The 24,638-nt window shown below is 36.3% G+C and overlaps 1 protein-coding gene across 11 annotated transcripts in view; it reads left to right on the top strand.

The window, feature by feature from the left end:
- Positions 1-24,308, top strand: part of ICE2 (interactor of little elongation complex ELL subunit 2) — a 67,479-nt gene extending 43,171 nt beyond the window's left edge. For 5 of the 11 annotated variants that reach the window (XM_082619347.1, XM_082619348.1, XM_082619352.1 and 2 more), the window contains 5 exons: positions 9,941-10,003; positions 13,269-13,353; positions 14,818-14,886; positions 18,922-19,180; positions 23,584-24,308. In XM_082619347.1, coding sequence (XP_082475473.1) covers positions 9,941-10,003; positions 13,269-13,353; positions 14,818-14,886; positions 18,922-19,180; positions 23,584-23,706 — 599 coding nt within the window. In that variant the 3' untranslated portion in view covers positions 23,707-24,308. Of the gene's footprint in view, positions 1-6,541; positions 6,601-9,940; positions 10,004-13,268; positions 13,354-14,817; positions 14,887-18,921; positions 19,181-23,583 lie in introns of those variants that run through there. The other 6 variants (XM_082619349.1, XM_082619351.1, XM_082619350.1 and 3 more) reach the window with 6 other exon arrangements.
- The last annotated feature ends 330 nt before the right edge of the window (positions 24,309-24,638 follow it).

Genomic DNA, 24,638 nt, shown 5'->3' with positions numbered 1-24,638 from the left:
TTTCATTTGAATGATTAATCCTGTGCTTCTCTATTCATCCCATACGTCTCATGCCACCTATCTCAAGCTGCCCCTCCATGATGTAATTTCCTTCCTTTGAGCTCTCAATGCATTCTTCTTTTTTTTTTTTTACCACTTTTATGATTTGTTGCTTTCTACTTAATTGTTGTTTTTTAAGCCTATCCTATTTCCCCATAGACAATAAGTAGTTTAAGGTCAGAGTCTGATGAAACTTCATGTTCTCATAGTGCTTAGCATAATTCCTGGTATGCATAAGTGTTAGAAGTGTGCTTTTCTTGCTTAATCAAAAAAAGGTTACTCACTTGAAAACTTTTTCCATATTTTGGTTAATCAATATCTTGTCTTCATATTTTGTGAGAGTGTTAATAAGATCATTGATTCACTCTCTTAACCCAAAAAGGAAGTAGCTAATGTACCACTTGGTGGCCCTAGCCTCTTCGTCCCCCTTTATACACACTGCCAGAAGTTTACTGTAGTAGTTTTCAGCCAATAACCACAATTTCACAATTTCAGTGTTCCTCCAAAAGACCTGTTGCCATGAAACACACCAACAATCCTCGTGTAAACTACTTGAAAGCAATCGCCAACCACATCCATTTTAGGAAAGCACCAAACAAAAACTTAACATTGAAATCCTCTTTAAAGTACTGACAGAAAAGACATTCCTGACTAAAACATTTAAGTTTTTTTTTTTTAATGTACAGTTTAACAGGTAAAACTACCATCATCTATATCTACATGGCTTACTTCATCAAAACTACAGTAGTCTCGCCTTAATTGCAGTTTCACTCTCTGTGGTTTCAGTACCTTCAACCAGTCAACCACGGTGTGAAATATTAAATGGAAGATTCCAGAAATAAGCAATTTATATGTTTTAAATCTCACACCATTCTGTGTAGTGCCTGGGACGTGAATCATCCCTTTGTCCAGCTTATCCCACCCCTTAGTCACTTAGTGGCATCTCAGTTATCAGTGCATGTTCAAGTAACCCTTAATAATGGCCCCAAAGTGCTGCAATTTAGATATGCTGAAGAGAAACTGCAAACTGCTTCCTTTAAGTGAAAAGGTGAAAGTTCTCAACTTAATGAGGAAAGAAAAAAAGTTGTATGCTGAGGTTGCTAAGATATGTGGTCAGACCAATCTTCTATCCGTGAAATTGTGAAGGAAAAAGAAATTCGTGCTTGTTTTGCTGTCAAACTGCAAAACAAACCTCAAACTGCAAAAGTTAATGGCCACGGTGCAGGTAAGTACTTAGTTAAAATGGAAAAGGCGTTAACTGTGTTAAGATATTTTGAGAGAGAGTGAGGGAGAGAGACACCACATTCAGAAAACTTTTGTTGTAGTATGGTTAAAACTGTTCTATTATTAGTTATTGTTGTTTATCTCTTACTGTGCCTAATTTATACATTAAACTTTATTGTAGGTATGTATGTGCAGGAAAAAACAGTATATGTAAAGTTCGGTACTATAGTTTCAGGCAACTACTGGGGGGGGGAACGTATCACCTGTGGATAAGGGGGGACTACTGTATTCTTTAAAGTCATAAGTAGTCATTGCCTTATGTGCTATTTATCATTGGTAAATCCTGTCCACTGATAAGCATTCATTTTAATGTAATGGGATGGTGTATTTGGTATCTTTGACAACAGAAACAGTGGTATCCGTTTCTCACTGTTTGGTGAGAAACTTATGTTGCATTGCTATATGGTTGTGTTTGCTTTCTTTGGGTTTTTTGTTTTTTATGTGGGGGTGAATGTTTTGAAATGCTATTTTAACAGCATCTATGAGTTTTGAGGGTTTTTATTTTATAAATTTATTTATTTAATTTTTGGCTGTGTTGGGTCTTCGTTGCTGCACACGGGCTTTATCTAGTTGCGGCGAGTGGGGGCTGCCCTTCATTGCAGCACACGGGCTTCTCATTGCGGTGGCTTCTCTTGTTGTGGAGCACAGGCTCTAGGCATGCGGGCTTCAGTAGTTGTAGCACGTGGGCTCAGTAGCTGTGGCTCGTGGGGCCTCAGCTTTTTTGTCTGTATGTAATGGACATAATAATAATTTGTTCAGGGAATTCCGTGGTGGTCCAGTGGTTAGGACTGAGCACTTTCACTGCTGTGGCCCTGGGTTCAATCCCTGGTCAGGGAACTAAGATCCCACAAGCCATGAGGCACAGCCAAAAAAAAAAAATAATAATAATGTTTTGTTCGATTTACCTCAGGGACTATATGCACAAATCCTTTTTCTTCCAATGATTACATAATATAACGCCCTAAAAGTACACTTCTCCTTGATGAAAATAGATACCACAAGATAATGAAGTGATACTTCGTGTATTTCTGTACTGAGAAAGAACTAGCTATTAATCTAAAATTTAGATGAAAATATGGACAATCATCTTTATGATACAAGAGTAAAAAAGGATTTCTTAACCAAAGATTAAAAGCGGACTAAAACAAAAAATCTGGTAACTTCTCTATATTTACACATAATTTTAAAAGTGTCTACATAGTACTCCTTCTGTCCTAAAATATTGTCAGTTGTAAAATACTTTGATTTGATAATGTTTTCTTTTCCATATGCAACTTTTTAAGTATAATATACATTCAGAAAAGTGAAAGAAATAAATGTACAGCTCAAGGAATTATAACAAAACCAGCACCTCTATAATTTGCACCCAGATCAAGAAGTTGAAAACTGCCAGTGCCCGGGAAGACCCCACCTTGTGCCACTTCCCAACATAGCTGTCTTCTCTTCTCCAGGGGTAACCACTGTCCTGCCTTCTAATGTAATCATTTGGTTTTTGCCAGCTCTATACAAATGGAATTATAAAGTTCTTTTGTTTATACCTTCTTTTACTTAACACAGTTCTTGAAATTTATGTGTGTATAACAGTAGTTTTATTGTTTTTGACATATTCCTTTGTAAGAATATACCACCATTTATTTATTTATTTATTTATTTATTTATAAATATTTATTTGTTTGTTTAATTTATTTATTTTTAGCTGTGTTGGGTCTTCGTTTCTGTGCGAGGGCTTTCTCTAGTTGCGGCAAGCGGGGGCCACTCTTCATCGTGGTGCGCGGGCCTCTCACTATCGCGGCCTCTCTTGTTGCGGAGCACAGGCTCCAGACGCGCAGGCTCAGTAGTTGTGGCTCACGGCCTAGTTGCTCCGCGGCATGTGGGATCTTCCCAGACCAGGGCTCGAACCCGTGTCCCCTGCATCGGCAGGCAGATTCTCAACCACTGCGCCACCAGGGAAGCCCCCTACCACCATTTATTTATCCATTTAACTTTGGGAGCCTGTTTAGGTTGTTTCTATGTTAATGCAACTATGAACATATTGTAAGTGTCTGTTAGCGCAATGGGTACATATTGCTGTTGGGCACATACCTTGGAATGGAACTATTTGGTCATAAATTATTGGGTCATAGTTTAAGCTTACATTTATCTTCAGTAGATAATTCCAAAAAGTTTTCCAAAGTGATTGTACCAATTTACGCTTATATTAGCACTGTGAGAGTTACATTTTCTCCTCATCCTTGTCCACACTTGGCCTTATCAGTTTAATTTTAGCCATGCTGGTGGGTAGGTATTATTAATATCTCATTATTGTTTTAATTTGCCTTTCCTTGGTTATTTATGTAGTTGGACACTTTCATGTTAATAATCATTTGGACGTTCAGTTCTGTGAATTGCCTATTCAAACCTCTTTTTCTGTTGTCAAGTTTTTGTTTGTTTGTTTGGTAGTTCTTTGTTGGTTTTAAATGTTACAAATATTTTTCTCATACTTTGTGACTTGCCTTTTCAGTCTCTTAAAAGTGTCTTTTGAACTTAATATAGACCAATATTTAGCCATTTCCTTTATGGTTAGTGCTTTCTTTGCCCAGTTTAACAAATCTTCCTTACAGCAGCATCCTGAATATAATATCTTCTAGAAGCCTTTTTAAAATTATTTTTTAATTTCCAGGTACACAGTTTATGTGGTGTTTATTTTTGCATGGAATATCAAGATTTCTTTTTTTTCAGTTTTCAGCACTGTTTATTGAAAAGACCACCCTTTGTTGCTGCTCTCCAGTGTTACTTGTGTTGTAAATCATATATGTGAATCTAATCTGGACTCCCTATTTCTCTATCCTTGAGGCAGTACATGTCTTAATTACTCTAGTTAGAGTAATTACTCTAGCTAGACAGTTAACACTGTCTTAATTACTCTAGCTTTATAAAATCTTTTACTGTTTGGTAAAGTAAATCTTGTCAACGTTTTTTTAAAATTAATTTTTATTGGAGTATAGTTGATTTACAATGTTGTTAGTTTCTGCTGTACAGCAAAGTGAATCAGTTATACATATACGTGTATCTGCTCTTTTTTAGATTCTTTTTCCATACAGAGTATTGAGTAGAGTTCCATGTCAACTTGTTTTTCTAAAAAAATTTCTTGGCTATTCTTGGCCCTTTTGCATTTACAAATTTGGGAGTCAACTTGTTAATTTCTCCCACCAGCAACAGGAAGATTGGGATTTTTGTTAGGAAGTGCATTGACTGAATGTGGAACAAACTGACAGCTTTACAATAACAAATCCTTCAATCTGTGAACTTCAGATATTCTTCTATTTATTTATATCTTTAATTTCTATTAATATCTTTATGATTTTCTTTGTAGAGATCTTGCACATCTTTTATTAAATGTATTTGTTGATAATTGATTCTTTTATGTTATTATAAATGGTATTTCTGAAATTTTATTTTCTTATGGCTTGTTACTGATAATATAGGATTTATTTGCATATTGATTTTGTATATTGATATTGTATCTTAATAACTTTGCTAAGCTCATTTATTCTTTCTAGTAATTTATATTTTCTAATTAAATAATTATGTTCTCTGCAAATAATGACCATTTTATTTCTTCTTTACAATCATTATACTTTTTTTTTCCTTGCCTTCTTTGCCTAGAATTCGAATAGAAGGTGAATAATGGGCATCCTTGCCTGTGTCTAATCTTAAGGGGGAAGATTAGACATTTTGTTTAGTATTTTGTATGGGTTTTTGTAGATAGCATTTATTAGAAGAAAGCAGTTCCTTTCTATGCCTAGTTTAAGAATTTTAATCATGAATGGGTAAAAAAAATTTATCAGATATTTCTCTGCATTTATTGCGATTATATGATGGTATAACTTTTGTCTTTTATCCTACTAAGGTGATGAATCATGTTAATTAATTTTAAAATATTAATCCAATCTTGTGTTCCTGCCATAATTCCATCTTGCTCATGATATATTACTCTTTTTATTTATTGGTAGATTTAGCTTGTTAATATTTATTTTGCCGTTTGTGTTTATGAGTGAGATTGGCCTGTAATTTTCCTTGTGAGGTATTGGTATTAAGATTAAGTTTATGCCATAAAATGAGTTGGGATTTATTTCCTCTTTTTCTGTTATCTGGTAGAATTTCTATAAAATTGGTATTATTTCTTACTTAAATGTTTGGTAAAATTGACCTGTGAAGCCTAGAGTTTTCTTTTTGAAAGTTTCTAATTATCAATTCAATGTTTGCTCTTTTTTTTAATTGAAGTGTAGTTGATTTACAGTGTGTGTTAATTTCTGCTATACAGCAAAATGATTCAGTTATACATATATACCTATACATTCTTTTTTATGTTCTTTTCCATTATGGTTTAATCATAGGATATTGAATATAGTTCCCTGTGTTATACAGTAGGACCTTGTTGTTTATCCATTCTGTGTATAATAGTTTGCATCTATGAACCCAAAACTCCTAATCCACCCCTCCCCCACCCCACATTTCCTGGCTTCTTTTGTTTCTGTTGAAAAGTCAGCTGTTGATCTGATTTATGCTCTTTTGCAAGTAATATGTCTCTTTTCTTTGGCAGACTTTAAATTTTATCTCTCTCCCTTTCCACAATTTTCGTACATTGTGCCTATGTTAGGTTTTCTTTGTAAATATTCCTTTTTACATATTCATTTTATAACATTGCTCCTTAATATGTGATTTGATGACCTTTATCAGTTTGGGAGAATTCTTGTCGTTACCTCACCAAACATCACTTCTTCCCCATTCGCTCTCTCTCTCTTCTGGGATTTCAGTTTTATTATGTTACATCTTACTGTATCCTTAACGTCCCTTACGTGCTCTTCTGTATTTACCTTCCTTTTGACTCTTCATGCATGAGTCTCAATATTTTCTTCTACTTTACTAATTCTCTCTTCAGCTATCCCTAATATACTATTTCACCCATCACCCGAGTCCTCAATTTCATTTATTGTATTTTTTGGTTCTAGATTTTTCATTTGATTTTTTTATACATTATAGTTTTCTATAGAAATTCTCAATCGTGTCTTAAGCATATTAGGCAAAATTACTTTATAAAGTCTGTCTTTAATACCTCTGTTATCTAGATTATTTGTGAGTCTTTTCTATTATTTTTTTGCATTAGTTTCCTAGCACTGTCATAACAAAGTACCCCAAACTGGGTGGCTTAAAATAATAGAAACTTCTTGTTTCACAGTTCTGGAGGCTGGAAGTTTAAAATGAAGGTGTCACAAGGCCATGCTTCTTCTGAAACCTGTAAGAGAGAATCCTTTGTTGCCTCTTTTTCCTTCTGGTGTTTGCCAGCAATCCTTGGCATCCTTGGCTTGTAGATGCATCACTTTCATCTCTGCCTCTGTCATCATGTGAGATCTTTTTCCTGTATGTCTCTATCCTCTTCCTATTAGTACACCATTCATACTGAATTAAAGGTCCACCCATCATAACTAATTACATCTACAACAATTCTACTTACAAAGGAAGTCATGTTCTGAGGTAGTGGGGGTTAGGGCTTCAACATATCTTTTTACAGGGACACTTCATTCCATGGCATGTTGTTTTCCTGTCTTCTTTTTTATTCATGTTTTTTCATTGTATGCCAGAATATTCTTTATCAAGGGCCAGATATTGTATATGAAAATTTCTAGAGCAAATATAAGAGCTAAAATGTTATCTTCCTCTAGATAGGATTACTTTTGACAACACTAGCAATCTGGATTTACTGTAATCCAGTTACGGGGATTTAGGTGATTTGAAGCTTGACTTTGGACCCTAGATAGGCCAGTCTGTTTCCCCCTTATTGCTAGGATGTTGCCATTCATGGTGTGACATTGCCAGTCTTTGGAAAAGCTTACTTGCAAGTCTGGCCCTCAGCTGGTATCTGGGAACTTAGCTAGTAAATAGTTTTCTACACTGACATAAAACTTCCTTTAGCTGATAAGGAGAGTTCATTGTGCCTACACCGTTTGTATAAACAATATGGCTTATTCTGAACATCTGCTTTTCTTCTGAGAGTCTGGAATTTTGGTATGTGTTAGTCAGAGGGTGCCTACATGATGTGCTCCCAATAAAAACCTTGAGTGCTGAGTCTCTGATAAGCTTCTCTGGTATAAAAAGAAAATGTTGTTGGAGGAGTTAAGTGAATCTTGTGTGACTCCAATGGGAAAGGCCTCTTTTTTTTTTAATTGTAAAATATATGTAACATAAAATGTACCATTTAAACCATTTTATGGTACAACTTACTGTACATTTTTTAGTGTATGATTTAGTGGTATTAAATACATTCACAATGTTGTTCAGCCATCATCACTGTCCATTTCCAGAGCTTTATCATCATCCCAAATAGAAACTCAAGAGAGGACTTTTGAAAATTGCATCTCATTTCCTCTGAACTTCACCCACACTTCTTTTCCTTTTGGTGATTCTCCTTTTGCTTGTATCCTTTTGCTATAACAAATCTTATCCATGACTACAACTGTATGCTGAGGCTATGAGTCCTTTTAGAGAATCACCAAGCCAGGATCCCAACTCAGAACTTGTGTTTATCTAATTCACAGACCCTGAACTCCAGTTTTTGTTCCTCTAATCCTGAGAGACTATTGAAAGCTCTGGTTCATTTCTTAGCTTCTCAGTTGCTTTTTCCAGATTAACAGGTACTCCTAAGAGAGAAGCAGCCCTAAGTGCCAGGCTCACATCTCTGGGTATCTTTCTTCCTCTGGTTTGTTGACTCCAAATATATCCTCAATCCCCTTTTCTGGTAGCCACTAACAAATTATGTAATTTAATTAGTCATGATATTTATTGCCTGTCTTTGTCTCTTTTGTTTATTGATATATCCCAAGCACCTAGAACAGTATGTGGCACAGAGGTGCTCAATAAGTATTTTTAGAGTGAGTGAAGTTGGCTTGGATAATTGATTGAAGGAACAGTAAAAGTCAAGGAGAAGGGAAATGGTAGAAAAAAAGCCATAGAATTTACATACTTTATTCTTTTTATTGTCCCTAGATGTATGTAAGACAAACCATTGGGATGCAGGAAGAATATATTATAACTCTTATTTATTTTTTGTATGAAAAATTAAAATTTTAATATTACTCATTATGTGGATTGACAGGTGGTCCTCTCCTTAAAAACAGTCAGTGTCATGGTTTAGTAAGCCAAGCAGTGAGGCACTTGTTCCATTTGGATCTATGTATCATTGTGGGTACTTTTTTTTTTAGCAATGGCAGCTGTTCAAACCTATATAGCAAAATGAATTGAACTTTGCAGCCATCCTTCAAATAGTTGGTATCGCATAGAATTTAAGCCAAGATTTTTCAAAACAACAAAGCATAGTTAATTATATATTGCATGTTATTTTATTCTTTTCAAAAATTTTCATCTGCTTCAATTTCTATTAGTTAATAGTTTTTAATGTGTGTTGACCGCTGCTGTAAATAAAAGAGAAAAATAAAGCTCAGAATGATTAACTTACGAATAGATACAGACTCCATCCGTGGCAGGATCAGAATTTAGTCACAGTCTTTTAAGTGTTTATAACTTTGCTGTAAACCTAAAAAGGGCGAGGGAAAAATTGGTGGGGGGTGGGGGAGGTCAGAAATAACAAAAATGAAGCACTGTGTGTGTGACAACGTTAATCATTGTGACTTAAGGCAGATGATTCATTGTGTCTTAGAAACTGGGACCTAAAAATCCTAACCAGAAGATCTCCATGTGCTCGTATTCTCTTTCCCATGCAGTCATGCACCATAGTCCTTTCTCAGTTGTGGCCTGTGTTTCCCTCACTCAACCATTGCTAGCCACTCCTCCATTTAACTTAAGCATTCATTGTCAGTTTTCCCTGCCCAGCCCTATGATCTCAAAATTTCAATGAAACTTAAGACAGTCTTTCTCAGAAATCAAAGTTGGGGACCAGTGCATTAGATCTTTTGGAGAGGACAGTAAGAGTAGAGTTTACGTGCATGGTTGAGAGACTCAGATACAACATATCTTACGAGACACAAGTGACATAGAATCTCATTTATTTAACTGAAGAGCATATTGGTTTATAGGACTCTAGTTCAGCAATTTTGAACTAGAGTCCTATAGTCTCTTTTTCAGGTAGAATAAACATACTTGTTTTTTGTTTCTCTGCTTTGCTGTGAACATGTTCTCCTGTTCCTTTAGATTGCAGTATTCTTTTTATCCTCTTGCCCCATAAAAACATTAAGATGTATTCCTTAAAGAAAATTCCCGAAGTCATCTTATCACAAGTTCTGTATCTACTTTCCAGTTCTCTAATATATATCAATTTTGTATAGTTGACATACAGGCAGTCCTTCCTTTGCACAATTCTGATATACACAAATTTCAGTTACGAAGGTATTTAACTGTGAGTAATTGCGTAAAGTACAGACATTACTGCTGACCCTTCAGTCCACAAATCACTACATAAGTAACAAATGCACATCATGACCAGTGACCAGTCATGTCACTTCTTTCAAAGTCTGTCAGTGATTGTTCACTGCGCACCTGTTACTGAGTTGATGCACAGGAAGCAAAATGTGTAGTTGTGTTCCCTCCTTGTCTCCCAGTGATAAACTCATGTGATGTTTTACAGAAGTGGATAATCAGAAGAGGGAATTGGCCAACAAAGATTTAAAGCACAGCAAAGAAACAAAAGGTGATACTGCTGGAAGTGGAATTTGAATTGAGCATAAATGGAGTTACAGAAGAAATAGCTGACAGTAGAAATGTTGACACTGGTGCAGTTCAGGAGACCAGATATGCCAAAAGAGGAACTTAGTGAAGGTGAACTTACATAAATGAGGAAAGTACTTGTGGCATAAAGGATGAAGAAGTGACACTGGCATAATATTTTACATTAAAAGAACGCTTTGAGATATATCAGGATATTAAAAGCGCAAAGGCTGTCATGTTGGAAGCTGATCCAAGGAGCGTGACCATTCACCACAGCATAGAAAAGGTGCTTGCTCCCTATCATAAGTTGTACCAAGAGAAGGCGACAAGCACTATTCAGACTGCTCTTAATGAGTTTTTTATAATGAAATAGCACTTTAAATCTCAATGTTTTTAATTTACAGTATACTAAATAAAGATTACTTTTTACTATTTTTTCATTTCTCTATACATTTATAACTGATGGGGATTTATAATGTTTTGACCAAAAAAATCTTAAAGGTAATGAAACAGTTGTAATTTTTCCCATTGATTTTTAAAATTGCTTCCATAGTTTTGGCTTATGTGTGGTAATTTTTCTCATCCCATACTGCATGCAGAGTAGGAATTGCCTATGTACATGTATGTATGCAGATAAATATGTATGAATGCGTGCATGTATATAAAGCCTTGATTTGTATTATATAACCTTCTCAAACTTGACACACATAAAAAATATTTGGATAGCACACTGTGATATACAAAAGAGATTGCTGTGGCTGAGGGGTAGTGTCCAGGAAGCTCTTGCCACCCCACGCCTTGCTCAGCTGCCTCAAGGACTGAGGAGATAAATATCTCACACGCAGATGTAACTCATTTAAGCCCCACAGGTAAAAACGCTCCAATGTTAAGAGAATGGTAGACTCCTTGAGGAGGTGGGCCCTCATAGCACTTAGTATGGTATTCTCTCTATATTTTTTGACCTAACTGTATTTGACATATACTGTATAATGCATACTTTTCATTGAGATTGCTTTTAAAAGGTAAGAACTGTTAGTGATTTTCCTCGAAGGTACATTTAGTAAATGTATAAAAATGTTTTACTGTACCTGATATTCCATTTCTACAGTACTAAACCATTGAAATGTGTCCTTTTTATTAGAAACATCACTGTATAATGAGTGTTAGAAATGCAGAGGTGAAACTGAAACTTGGCACAGGAAACAATAAGTAGGCGTGGGAAAAATAGATTTGTTGTCGTAGAAGGAAGATATCTGGTAAAAATGTTTCTAATTCTTTTTATGAGCACAAAGCAAATGAAAGGGGACTAGATAAGAAAATTCGATATTAAATTATGTGCATTTTTTGTTGCACAATGATTGATGTCAGCTTTCCAGGTCATGTATTTTGATAACCAAATATTGGAAGCCGAAAAAATTAAAATTAAAATGGTATTATTTTCAGTATTGTTAAGTATTATACTCTTACGCTATTGATGTATTTAACTGCTGTAATAACATGATTTTTGTATTGACATGGTTATGTAACATTTAACTAAGAGCTATCTTTTATATCACTTCCTTGGAACATTTCAGGACCTCAGTGTTGTGTCTCAACCTGTTTTGTTGTAGAACATACGCATTACTTTTTAAAATGGAAGTGTAATCTTGAGAGTTTTCTATTTTGTTTTTTGGAATTCTAGAATTAGGTCATGTTTGTAAGAAAGTAAGTCTTTGAGCAGACTTTTGATTTTTTTTTAAACCATAGGAAATCTTATGGTGTGCTTTAATTAAAAAATAAGACAGATTTTTTTAAGGTTTATTGAGATAATTAACTAATAAAATTTTAAGATATTTAAAGTATACATCATGATGATTTGATGTATGTATACATTGTGAAAGGATTCCTCCCATCTAGTTAAATTAACACATCCATCACCTCACGTATTTATATTTTTTCTTTTTTGATGAAAACGTTTAAGTTCTACTCTCTTAATAAATTTCAGTTATATAGTACAGTACTATCAACTGTGGTCACTGTGTTATACATTAGATCCTCAGACTTTATTATCTTATAGCTGAAAGTTTGTACCCTTTTAGCCCCCAACCCCTGTGAACCACTTTCCTACTTGTTCCTGTGAGTTTGACTTTTTTTTTTTTCCAGATTCCTCGTGTAAGTGATATCATGCAGTATTTCTCTCTCTCTTTCTAACTTATTTTACTTAGCATAGTGTCCTCAAGGTCCATTATGTTGTTGCAAATAGCAGGATGTCCTTTTTTCTTATGGATGAATAATATTTCATCGTGTGTGTGTGTGTGTGTGTGTGTATCACATCTTTATTCATTCATCCATTGATGGACACTTAGGTTATACATGTCTTGGCTGTTGTGAATGAGTAAGCCACATTTTTGTAATCTAATTTTTACCTTAACCCAGTCTGTCTTAGAAATTTGTAGAGCATGCCCAAACTATAAATTTGACTTTATCTGCTTGCTTTCATAATAGGTACATACTTCTCTAAATATTTAATTTCCATAAAAATGCAACTTTATAAAAATTAGAAACACTACTATTTTAACAGTTGTTATTCTTAAATTGTGGGCTTAGAGATGATTTTTTTTGTTATGGACATGTGTAAACTTTTCTATGTTAAGCAAATATTTTAGAATTAATACATATTTCTTTTATAATCTGACTTATAATGTCATTTTATTTTTTCTATAAATTTATTTATTTATTTATTTATTTATTTTTGGCTGCTTTGGGTCTTCGTTGCTGTGCGCAGGCTTTCTCTAGTTGCAACAAGTGGGGGGTACTCTTCCGTTGCGGTGCATGGGCTTCTCATTGTGGTGGCCTCTCTTTGTTGTGGAGCACAGGCTCTAGGCACGCGGGCTTCAGTAGTTGTGGTTCGCGGGCTCAGTAGTTGTAGCTCAGGCTCTAGAGCACAGGCTCAGTAGTTGTGGCACACGGGCTCAGTTGCTCTGCCGCATGTGAGATCTTCCTGGACCAGGGATCGAACCCACGTCCCCCTGCGTTGGCAGGCGGATTCTTAACTGCTGTGCCACCAGGAAAGTCCCTAATGTCATTTTAAAATACATCTTTAGTTAATAAACTTAATAAAGTGTCTATTTCTCCTCTTTTTAGAATATAAAGTTACTTTACAGTTAACTACAGTTTTGTAAAAACATCTTTAAAGAGACTGGATAACTTGGCTTTTTTGTTTTTTAAATACTGCAATTGTTCTTTTTAAGTTTGATCTTTTATTTTAGGACATATTGATACATTTACTTCAAAGCTTTTCCTGCTAGAAGAAATCACCTCAGAAGAATTAAAAGAAAGACTTTCATCACTCAAGTAAGAAGCTTTACTTTGTGTTGGGAATTTAAAAACTTAATATGATCACTAATTTTCCTTTATCTGTAAATATTGGTTAAGTTTAAATGATTTATTTTCAAGACTTTTAGTCCTTTTTTACATTGAGGCTTCCCCCTGACCCAGTTTGTGATCCATTTCACATTAATCATTTCCATTTCCAAATTAAATGTACTAGTGACACTAGTATTTCTGCCTAAGACAAAGGAGGCTAGAACAACAGAGGAGTCTTCCATCTTGGTAGTGTATGGGAGCATAAGACTCTTAGCTCTCAGGGATGTATACACTCATTTGGACACCCTAACTTCTAAAAGTTTGTTCTTTTACCAACTATTACTGTACATCAGATTGAAATTAATTTAATTTGCATCTCACAACTTTCTGGGAAGGGCTGGTGGTAGTTTTATCTCCATTTTATATATGAGGAAACTGGAACTTGGAGTGACTTTCCCCAGAGCATACAGCTGAACTAGGGTGACAACCTTGGTAATTAATATGTTTGATTCACCGTGAAGGATGGGAAATTGTCCTGACTTTTATCACTTCCATAGTTCCAGCTTTGGGGCTTGTCATAGTTTTTGAAGCCTCCAGATTCAAACTTGAATTCTCTGCTTATACTTAAAAACATCTACTTCTATTATAAGGATTGCTTCTTTTGAGGAGTAACCTTTTATTTACATATGTGAATAGAAAAGCTTTTCTGTACATTACTCACTGCCTGCTCTACCTCTTCCATTGAAAACCTTTTTTTTTTTTTAATTTTTTATTTTTTTGCGGTACGCGGGCTTCTCACTGTTGTGGTCTCTCCTGTTGCGGAGCACAGGCTCCGGACGCGCAGGCTCAGCGGCCATGGCTCACGGGCCCAGCCGCTCTGAGGCATGTGGGATCTTCCCAGACCAGGGCACGAACCCGTGTCCCCTGCATCGGCAGGCGGACTCTCAACCACTGCGCCACCAGGGAAGCCCTGAAAACCATTTTTAAATAAATAATAAAGGGAATGAATTTAGGTCTAGAAGAGATACTAAATCAATATATTTCATTTCCCTTTATTCATTTAAAGTACCTCTCAATTTCTCTGGTTACCACCACCATCTCTAAAAGGCAAACTCTTCTGCAGATTAGTTCTACTAAAGGCTTTTTAAACTTTAATCTTTAAAAAAATTTTAAACTTATAAACTTCTTAAAAAGTTTATAGTTTCAGTATAAAATAATGATCTCTTTACAACTGCTCTGACTCCACAACCCTAATACTTTATGATTTTGAAGAGAAATCAGAAAATGGCAAAAAATTAAGTAAATATAAGTGAATCAAATTAGAAATAACTTTTGGTATTCTGTGTTTTACATTATTTCATCTGTTGTTTTTTTCTGCTATTGAGGATATTTCTCTTCCTGAGGAGCTAAAATTGTTAAGAGTAAGTTTTCTTGTCGCTTAATTTTATATAGATTTCTTCTGTTTAATAGGATATCAAGTTTATTTAACATCCTTCAACACATTCTAAGAAAATTAAGTAGGTAAGTACTTTGGAGGCATTTTGCGTTGATATGTCTAATTTTCTTGGGTGAAAATTCATAGAAACTTTGAATATATGTTGTTAGGAATAGATAGAAAATAACCTAGAAATACACAATTTATTCTACTGTGTCAAAAGTTGAAATTGTGAAAATATAAATAAGAAGGTAATATAATAGTCTCTGGCTTTAATGAGCTTGCAATTACATTTTTCTGTAAGGCTATTGTAATGGTTTCCTATTGCCACTATAACAAATTACAACAAACTTAGTGGCTTTAAATAACACAAATTTATTCTGTTATAGTTCTGGAGGTAAAAAATCTGAAATCATTTTCAGTGGACTAAACTTGCGTCAACAGGGCTGGCTCCTTGCTGTGGCTCTGAGGAGACAGTTGTTTCCTCACCTTGATTTTCAGTTTCTAGTGGCTACCTGTATTTCTTTTCTTTTTTAATTGAAATATAGTTGGTGTACAGCATTATGTTAGTTTCAAGTTTACTACATAAACTTGCAAGTGATAGGACATTTGCAAACATTGTGAAATGATCACAATAAGTCTAATAACCATCTGTCCCCATACAAAGTTATTACAATAATATTGATCATATTCTTTATGCTGTGTGTTACATCCCTGTGGCTTATTAGTTTTATAACTGGAGGTTTGTACTTCTTAAATCCCGTTCGCCTATTTCTCCCTACACACACCACCCGCAACTGGCAACCACCCTTTTGTTTCTATATCTGTAAGTCTGTCTTCATTTTGTTTTGTTTGTTTCTTTTGTTTTACAGATTCCACATATAAGTAAGTCATGTGGTATTTCTTTCTCTGACTTATTTCACGTGGCATAATACCCTCTAGACCCATCCATGTTGTTGCAAATGCAAGATTTCATTTATTATGACTGAGTAATATTCCATTGTATATATATCACATCTTCCTTGTCCATTTATCAGTGAACACTTAATTTGCTTCCATATCTTGGCTATTGTAAATAATACTGCAGTGAACATTGGTGTGCATATATCTTTTTGAATTAATTTTTTTGTATTCTTGTGGTAGATACCCAGGAGTGGAATTGCTGGATCATACGGTAGTTCTATGTTTAATTTTTTGAGGAACCTCCATACTGTTTCCCAAGTGGCTGCACCAATTTATAATTCCACCAACAGTGTACAACGGTTCCTTTTCTCCACATCCTTGCCAACACTTGTCTTTTTGATGATAGCCATTCTGACAGGCGTGAGGTGGTATCTCATTCTGGGTTTTTTTTTTTTTTTGCGGTACGCGGGCCTCTCACTGCTGTGGCCTCTCCCGTTGCGGAGCACAGGCTCCGGACGCGCAGGCTCAGCGGCCATGGCTCACGGGCCCAGCTGCTCTGCGGCATGTGGGATCTTCCCGGACCAGGGCACAAACCCGTGTCCCCTGCATAGGCAGGTGGACTCTCAACCACTGCGCCACCGGGGAAGCCCCTCATTGTGGTTTTGATTTGAATTTCTCTGATGATTAGTGATGTTGGGCATCCGTATGTCTTCTTTGGAGAAATACCTATATATCTTAACTTGTAGCCCCTTACTCCATCTTCAAAGCATATCACTCAAATTTTTGCTTTTATTGTCACATTGCATCCTTAATTGCATTTGCAAAGCCATTGATGGGTAACATTCACAAGTTCTGGAGAGAGGATGTAAACATCCTGGGGGAATATTAGTCAGCCTTCCATAGCTATATTGTTTACATTTTCAAGGTAAGGAAGCAACATAGAGGCTAGTCACTCGGTCCATAGCAAATCTTAGAATATAGATTCTCCACGTGATCATTTATCAAACTGTTTCATTATACGAACCTTTGCAATCCTTGTCTTACGCCCTTATGAAAAGATAAACTAAAAAACAATTCAGGAATTTGAACAAAAGGTCAAAAATCTCAAAGTTCTAACTCTCCTACTTTTTATGCAACTAGATAGATGTCAGTTTCCTTATTTATAAAATGATGGTGTTGAGTTCAGTGATTTCCTAAGTACTCCTCAGTTCTGAGATTCTGTGATTCTGTGGCAAGATTTTTGCTTTATATATTCCATTCTTCATGTGAAGTACAATGCTTAAACACGAAATTTGCCAAGTGCTTTTTGAAACTTGAATATCAATATCTTAGCTTATGTATTAGTTTTCAACTGCAGCTGTGACAAATTGCCACAAAATTAGTGTTGACAACAGGAATTTATTATCTTGCAGTTCTGTGAGTCAGGAGGCTAACAGGTCTTCTCAGGCTGAGATCAAGGTGTCATTTTTCTGCTTTCTGCCTTCTCTTTTTCTGTAGGCTCTGGGTATGGTCTGTTTCCTTGACTTTTGTATATTCTAGAGGCTGCCTGCATTCTTTGGCTTGTGGCACTCTTCCTTTCCTCCCTTTTCAGACTTTGAAAGGCGCGTTGAGTCCTCCTCACATCACATCACTCTCACCTCTTTCAAAGCCGTATCTCCCTCTGAGTCTCTTCTGCCTCCCTCTTCTACATTTTAAGGACTCATGGTTACAGTGAGCCCACTAAAATAATCTAGGAAAATCTTACATTTTAAAATCAGCTGATTAGGAACCTTAATTTCACTTTAATTCCATCTTAATTCCCCTTTGCCATGTCATGTAGCATATTCACAGGTTCTAGGGTTTGGGATGTATGTTTTTGGGGGAGGTCGTTATTGTGCCTACTGATATTTGTATCCATCCATGTACATTGCTGCCCCCATGCAGCACTTTTAAGATATTCTTTCTTGAACTGTCTCATTCTCCATGAATTCTCTCTGTAAACCAATGCATTCTTCATTTTTAGTGAAGGAGGTTAAGATAGAAAGTTTCACTGATAAAATCTCAGTGTTTAAAATGTTACTTATTCCCACTGTCAAATCAATTATTATTCATTTCTTTATATGGGAATAGAAAATGATTGGGGAAAAAATGCTCTGAGAATAAGAATAGTTCTCTGAACCACTTTTGTCAATACCTATTACTTATCAGGTTTGTAGGAAGATCCTTGTAAGTATGACTAGTCCTTATTTTTAATGGTAGATTGTGGGAAAGAACTGATATCTTCCATTGTACCTTTGAGCTAGAATGTAAAATCCCCCCAAAAAACACAGTATATTAATCATATCCTTTTAGCTCTTTATGTTGTTACACTGAATTCCTTAAAGCTTTCTAAAGAGAAAGGGAAAATGTGGATTTGACAGAACTTATTATTGTGACAATAGAGGATCATAATTAAGGGTATGGCTTTTGGTGTTCTACTGCCTGGGTTTATATCCAGGTCCTGCACTCAGAACTTTGGGCAAATTACTTAGCATGTCTGATTTTTGTTTATCTCAAATATGAGGTTAATAATTAATATTATTACTTAAACGTTTGTTTTGGAGAATTTAATGATGAAATGAATATAAACAGTACAGCCGTCGTTAGCGCATGATAAACATTCAGTACCTATTAACTGCTTTGGTTGCTATTATTCTCATGGCCCCTCGTATTGTGATTGTTCTATTGACTGTTTCTGCCACTTTATTTTAAACTTCTCAGTGTAGTGAATTTGTCACATTCACTTTTCTATCTCTGTTCACATATTAGTAGACAGAAAGTAGGTGCAGTGTTTATTTAATTAATTTAAATGTTGTGTATAGGAATGGTATGTATATGTACTCATGTACTCATATGTGTATGTACTTTTCCATATGTTTCCATATGTGTTGTCCATGAATTAGACAATTAGGCAGACTGTTTCCCATTAAATTTTTGAAATTTTACAATTTAACTGATGTAACAGTGAAAAGAAAATAAGTATATATCCTGAACTTGGAATAAGAACTAAAGTGAGTTGCTGAAAAGGCATGAAAATAGTTTAAAAAATTCTTAAATCTTACTTGGTCATAAAAGTGTTTTTAGAGGTGGTATCCCATTCCCCTAATTGTTTTCAATTTTATTAATATAGTATGATTAAGAAAGTGCTATTGAATTTGACACAGTGAACCAATGAGTTGAGTTTCCTTGTGTGGATTTAGCTTGCAGGAGGGTTCCTACTTGTTGTCTCATGCAGCAGAAGATTCTTCACTCCTGATCTACAAGACCTCTGATGGAAAAGTTACTAGGACAGCGTACAATTTGCATAAAACACATTACAGCCTTCCTGGTGTGCCTTCCAGTCTCTCAGTTCCCTGGGTCCCGTTAGACCCCAGTCTCTTATTACCATATCATATCCATCATGGAAGAATACCTTGTACTTTTCCACCTAAATCACTAGGTCCCACAACACAACAAAAGGTAAGATCTTTTTTGAAATTAAATGTTCCATTAGGTGGTTTATTATTAATCTGTTTCACTGACTATATAATATTTCAACCTGATGTCTACATTTGCCATGTTAATCACAACACCATTCTAAAAATAATATCTATAGGAAGCAAAGATAAAGTTGTATGCTCTACTGAATCCAGTCATCACATCAATGGAACTTTTTATTTTTGTAAGGTTTATGAGTCAACTAAAGAAAATTCTATTAGCCTCCCCAGTGAGGGCATGGGTAAGGCAACCACATAGTTAAATCCCTATGTACCTATGAAAAGCAAAGTTATAATGTTTTTTGCAATTCTTATTTATGTATACTGTTTCATTTCATTAAATATTTGAGGCAATTTGCAGAATACATGCAATAAAATTATGATGATACAATTAAAAATAAGTAGGATATGGGAAAATATAAAAGCAAGTGTTAGTAATTAGTGACTGCAGTGCCTTATTAAAAGTTCAAGAGGGACTTCCCTGGTAGCACAGTGGTTAAGAATCCGCCTGCCAGTGCAGGGGACACGGGTTCGAGCCCTGGTCCGGGAAGATCCCACATGCTGTGGAGCACCTAAGCCTGTGCGCCACAACTACTGAGCCTGCACTCTAGAGCCTGCGTGCCACAATTGCTGAAGCCCGTGCGCCTAGAGCCCATGCTCCACAACAAGAGAAGCCACCGCAGGGAGAAGCCTGCACACCACAACGAAGAGTCATGCCTGGTCGCCGCAACAAAGACCCAATGCAGCCAAAATTAAATAAATATTTTTTTTTTTTTTTGTGGAATGCGGGCTTCTCACTGTTGTGGCCTCTCCCATTGTGGAGCACAGGCTCTGGACGCGCAGGCTCAGCGGCCATGGCTCACGGGCCCAGCTGCTCCGCGGCATGTGGGATCTTCCCAGACCAGGGCATGAACCCGTGTCCCCTGCATCGGCAGGCAGACTCTCAACCACTGCGCCACCAGGGAAGCCCCAATAATTTTTAAAGTACAATAAAATGTTAAGATGTAAATTGTGTTTTAACGCCAAGTTTTTTTTTGTTTTTTTTTTTTTTGCTGTACGCGGGCCTCTCACTGTTGTGGCCTCTCCCGTTGCGGAGCACAGGCTCCGGATGCGCAGGCTCAGCGGCCATGGCTCTGGGGCCCAGCCGCTCTGCAGCATGTGGGATCTTCCCAGACCGGGGCACGAACCCACGTCCCCTGCATCGGCAGGCGGACTCTCAACCACTGCGCCACCAGGGAAGCCCTAACACCAAGTATTTTATCACTCAATATTTTAGTTATAATTAATGTTATGCTCTTTATAGAATCCTTCCCCAGAAATACCAGTTGAATGATATTTCTCTATCTGAAACTTTTGTAAAACCATGGTTAGAGATACACTTTACCATGTCACTCATTCTTTACATCATGTAAGAAGTTCCAGTTTGAGTTTAGTTGAAGGAAAAGTTTTATTCTCTACAAGTGAATCTGACTGTTCAGTCAGCATTAACACAGTACATTTTCCTTCCCTGCTGCCAAAAATCTTTGAACCAGAATTATTGTCTGAGTTCTCTACTCTTCTCAATATGTTTACCATAGAACATCTATCACGTGTATGTTTTTCACTTCTCCATTCTAATGTTATTACTGAGAGGATCCTTTTAGAAATGACAACTTCTTATACATTCTTAGTTGACTTTGGCCAAGAAAATATATAAATGTGGTTAACTAGTTGGGACAAGTGAAAGAATGGAGAAAGTGAGTTATTAGTATTTTAAGCCATTTTAGCTACAGTTTTTGTTGGCTATTTCCAGTTTAAATTATATAAGTAGTGATTTTTATAACCTCCTGAGGCAACATTTTCTTAACTTAAAAATAATAATTGAAAACTTTTTTGAAGAGTTTATGTTATTTCTAAGAGAATGATTTTGTTTTAACTTAGAAAAATCTGATGATAGTTTCACCTGTAACGTTTAACTGTGTGAGTGGCTTATTCCTCTTTAGTGAAAATGAACAGTTTAATGTCTTGACACAGTTCCATGTTTTCAGGATTTGACCACATAAATATAAACAGCTTAATTATGTATATGCTGAGCATTTGTTGATTTGTGTTTTTTTGAAGATATTTCATGCATTCAATCCAAGGACAAAACCTTAGTGAGATTGTCTAGGACCAGGTTGTTGTACAGCCAGACATTAGGTACAGTAGACAATTAGCTAACTAGTGCTTGGTTTGATGTTTTTTTAAGCCCATGGAAAGTTTTTGGTTATCTCTTACACATCTCCCTACAATCTGGCCCTACATATGTAGGAATTACCCCATCTTTCTCCCTTACTTCCTCCTAGCGAGGCCATGGGAATGAGACTTTCTAATCCTACCAAGCTAATAAGCACAGATAGGGATTCCAGCTTTAGCAGCAAAGGAAAAGACGAGAGCTTCAGGAAACCCTGGGACGTAAGATCTTATATGGAACAGAAATGAGCTACTTATTTCATGATGTAAAAACTCATATGACAGATATCTCTGCCTCTAATACGATTCCTTAGTCCTTAGTCCACTTGAACTCAGATGTCACCTTTTTGTAGTAGTACCTTAAGCACTAATCCTGAGAGATACCCCAGTAGAGCCTGTGTCTGCCTCTTTTTGCATCAAGCAGAGCTTAATAGGAGGATCCCACTTGCTTCCTGTGCTACTCCGGACTTCTTCTGATTCTAGTCTTTTTGTAATGGCTCTGTGCCTATCCCTTCTCTCCTTCCACAACTTCTGCTATAAATATGGTTCACACACACACCCATGCACATACACACATACACATATAGGGTCAAAATGCTTGCAATATGGTAGATACAATTAGAGTGGTCAGTATACTTTTATAGTAAATACCGGTTGAGTGGGGAGTGGTATACATAATCTAAAAATCACAGCAATTTTTTAATCTGTATGTTAAAAAAGTTCTTCAGATTCAGACAGACAGACTGGCAGACTCAAACCCTAACTCAAGTTTGTCTTTTCTAGTCATCTAATTGTAAACCAAAAAATGCCCCTAAAGAGACAATATAGGGGCTTCCCTGGTAGCGCAGTGGTTGAGAGTCCGCCTGCCGATGCAGGGGACACGGGTTCGTGCCCCGGTCCGGGAAGATCCCACATGCCGCGGAGTGGCTGGGCCCATGAGCCACGGCTGCTGAGCCTGCGCATCTGGAGCCTGTGCCCCTCAACGGGAGAGGCCACAACAGTGAGAGGCCCACGTACCGCAAAAAAAAAAAAAAAAGAGACAAGATATTAAGTGAGGGTAGCTGGAGTTTGATTCATTCTTAGTGAGCCAGTAGCCTCTTGGGGCAATGCTAGTAATATTTCTGTTGTATAAGGAATATGAGAGAGTGTGATTGGAATTACAATCATTTCCAGGTCTGAAACACACTGGAGAAGATGTGAAGAAATAGAAGGGGGTGCAAGGTCACTAAAGAAAATAGAGGTAGATATGGACAAGTTCTGGGGAAATGGTTTCAGGCTGTAATGCTTTTGTCCTTCTCTGTAAGGCCTGGCTCTTCTCCATTACCCCATTTAAAATTTTTATACTCTTCCAGTGGCCAAGGGGATGACAGTATTTCTAGACCTCATCTTCAGTGGGACTGCAATTAGCAAGGGATTGCATCCTAAGAATACACTCTCTTCCCTAGACTGTGTGAGCTAGAAAGTGGGAGTGAGTAGCAACTTGTGCTGAGGAAGAGTAGATATTAAGGTAGAACCAGCACCCCAACAAAGCTTCTTCCCCCTGCTCCCTTCTTCCTCTTTTCCCATCCTCTGTAATCGCCTTCCAATTTTTCCTTCCCCCTTTTCTTTCTTTCTTTCTTGCTCTTCCAGCCTCTCAATTTTCCTTTCAAATTGGGGTCTTTTTTCTTTTCCCTTCGTTTCACTTTTATTCTTTTTATCCTTCTTTTTTGGACTCTTCTGTTTTTCTTACTCTTGTCTCTTTCTCCATTTCATAATTTCTTCTCTCTCTTTACCACCTCTGACCTTCTTGTATTTCCTTTCCCTCCCTTCCTATTTTTCATTTCTCCTGCCCTTCAGTTTCAGTATTGTAAGCACATTGCTCTAAAGGCGTGTCATTCCCTCATTTTCTCATTTAGCATTTCAAACTTTCCCAAATTTAGCACAAAGTGTGGTTTTCCTCTTCACTTCTCTCCATTTACCCTGATGTATCTCCTTCCCTGATTGTTATTTGAAAGTTTCGTACTTTAAAACTCTGTCAGATTAAAGCTTGCTTAGAAGCAGTTAAGTGGCTAGGGATTAAAAATATATAAAGGACCATTTGCAAGGTAATGAGTCCATGTGTAAATAATAGAGTTGACTGTGTTTAAGAATGTTGTAAACATGTTAAGCCATCCTGTTCTTTGCTTCATCTCTTAGATTGGTGGAACAAGAATGCCTACCCGCAGCCGCAGGAATTCAGTTTCCATGGAAACCAAAAGTCTGCCTGCTCAGCAAGTTGAAAATGAAGGAGTGGCTCCAAGTAAAAGAAAAATAACTTAAGGACTGTACCATGGAAAATGAAGAAAAACCAGTTATCACAGCATTCAATTTAGAAAAGTTTGAGGGGAAATATACCTGAAAGATCTGTAGGCAAGAGGAATGTTTTTCTTGTACTGTTCTTGAGAGTTTTTATAGTGCCTCGAAAATACACATTGACTATGTGAAGCAGTGTTCCAACTAAAATGGAATGTTGTGCTCTTAACACCTGATGTTTGAGGAGGCTCCAGATATGGTTTAACGTTATCGTGGCAGGGAAATAAAGAGAGAAGAAAATATTTTTATAGTAGACCTTTTGCAAAAAATTGGAAGTAGGAAAATAATTTGCTTTTTTTCGAGAGCAATATTTATCATTATGTATTATGTTAATAATTTGAGATGTATTGCCGGTCTGTTGAGGTTGGCTCAAAAGGTTAAATCTTGCCACTGTCAGAATTTTGAGCTACGTAAACCTTATTTCTGACCCATCTGACAGTTTTTATATACTACTTTAAAATGATGATTGTTGCAGGTTAATGAAGTTAATATCTTTAAAAACTTGGTGAAATTCCATTGCAGAAGCCAAAAAGGGAAATAAAAAATAAAAAACTCTCTGCCTCTGAAAATTCACAAGTAAGTTAACAGTTTTTTGTTGGGCAATCATCAGTTTGTTTAAAAAAAAAAAAACTCTTGTGGTGTAACAGGTTCGATGACAAATGCCTCTATCTCTTGGCACAAATCTTGGCTAAGTGTTGAAATACACTACTAAAAGCAAAGAGATGAGTATGGTTTCCAGAAAAATCTCATATTTCAGCCAACAAGGCTAATGTGTGGTAAAACGGAAGGTATTTTTCTTCATCTACACTGATTCATTTAAATTTTTCCGGACCATGGAGATGAATTTGGAAAAGGGCATGATCAGTTGATGTTATTATAGCCAATAATAAGAAGGGATG

The sequence above is a fragment of the Mesoplodon mirus genome, assembly GCF_964341445.2.
Source record: "Mesoplodon mirus genome assembly, chromosome: 4".
Lineage (NCBI taxonomy): Eukaryota > Metazoa > Chordata > Mammalia > Artiodactyla > Ziphiidae > Mesoplodon > Mesoplodon mirus.
This window is presented reverse-complemented; position numbering and strand designations above follow the sequence as displayed.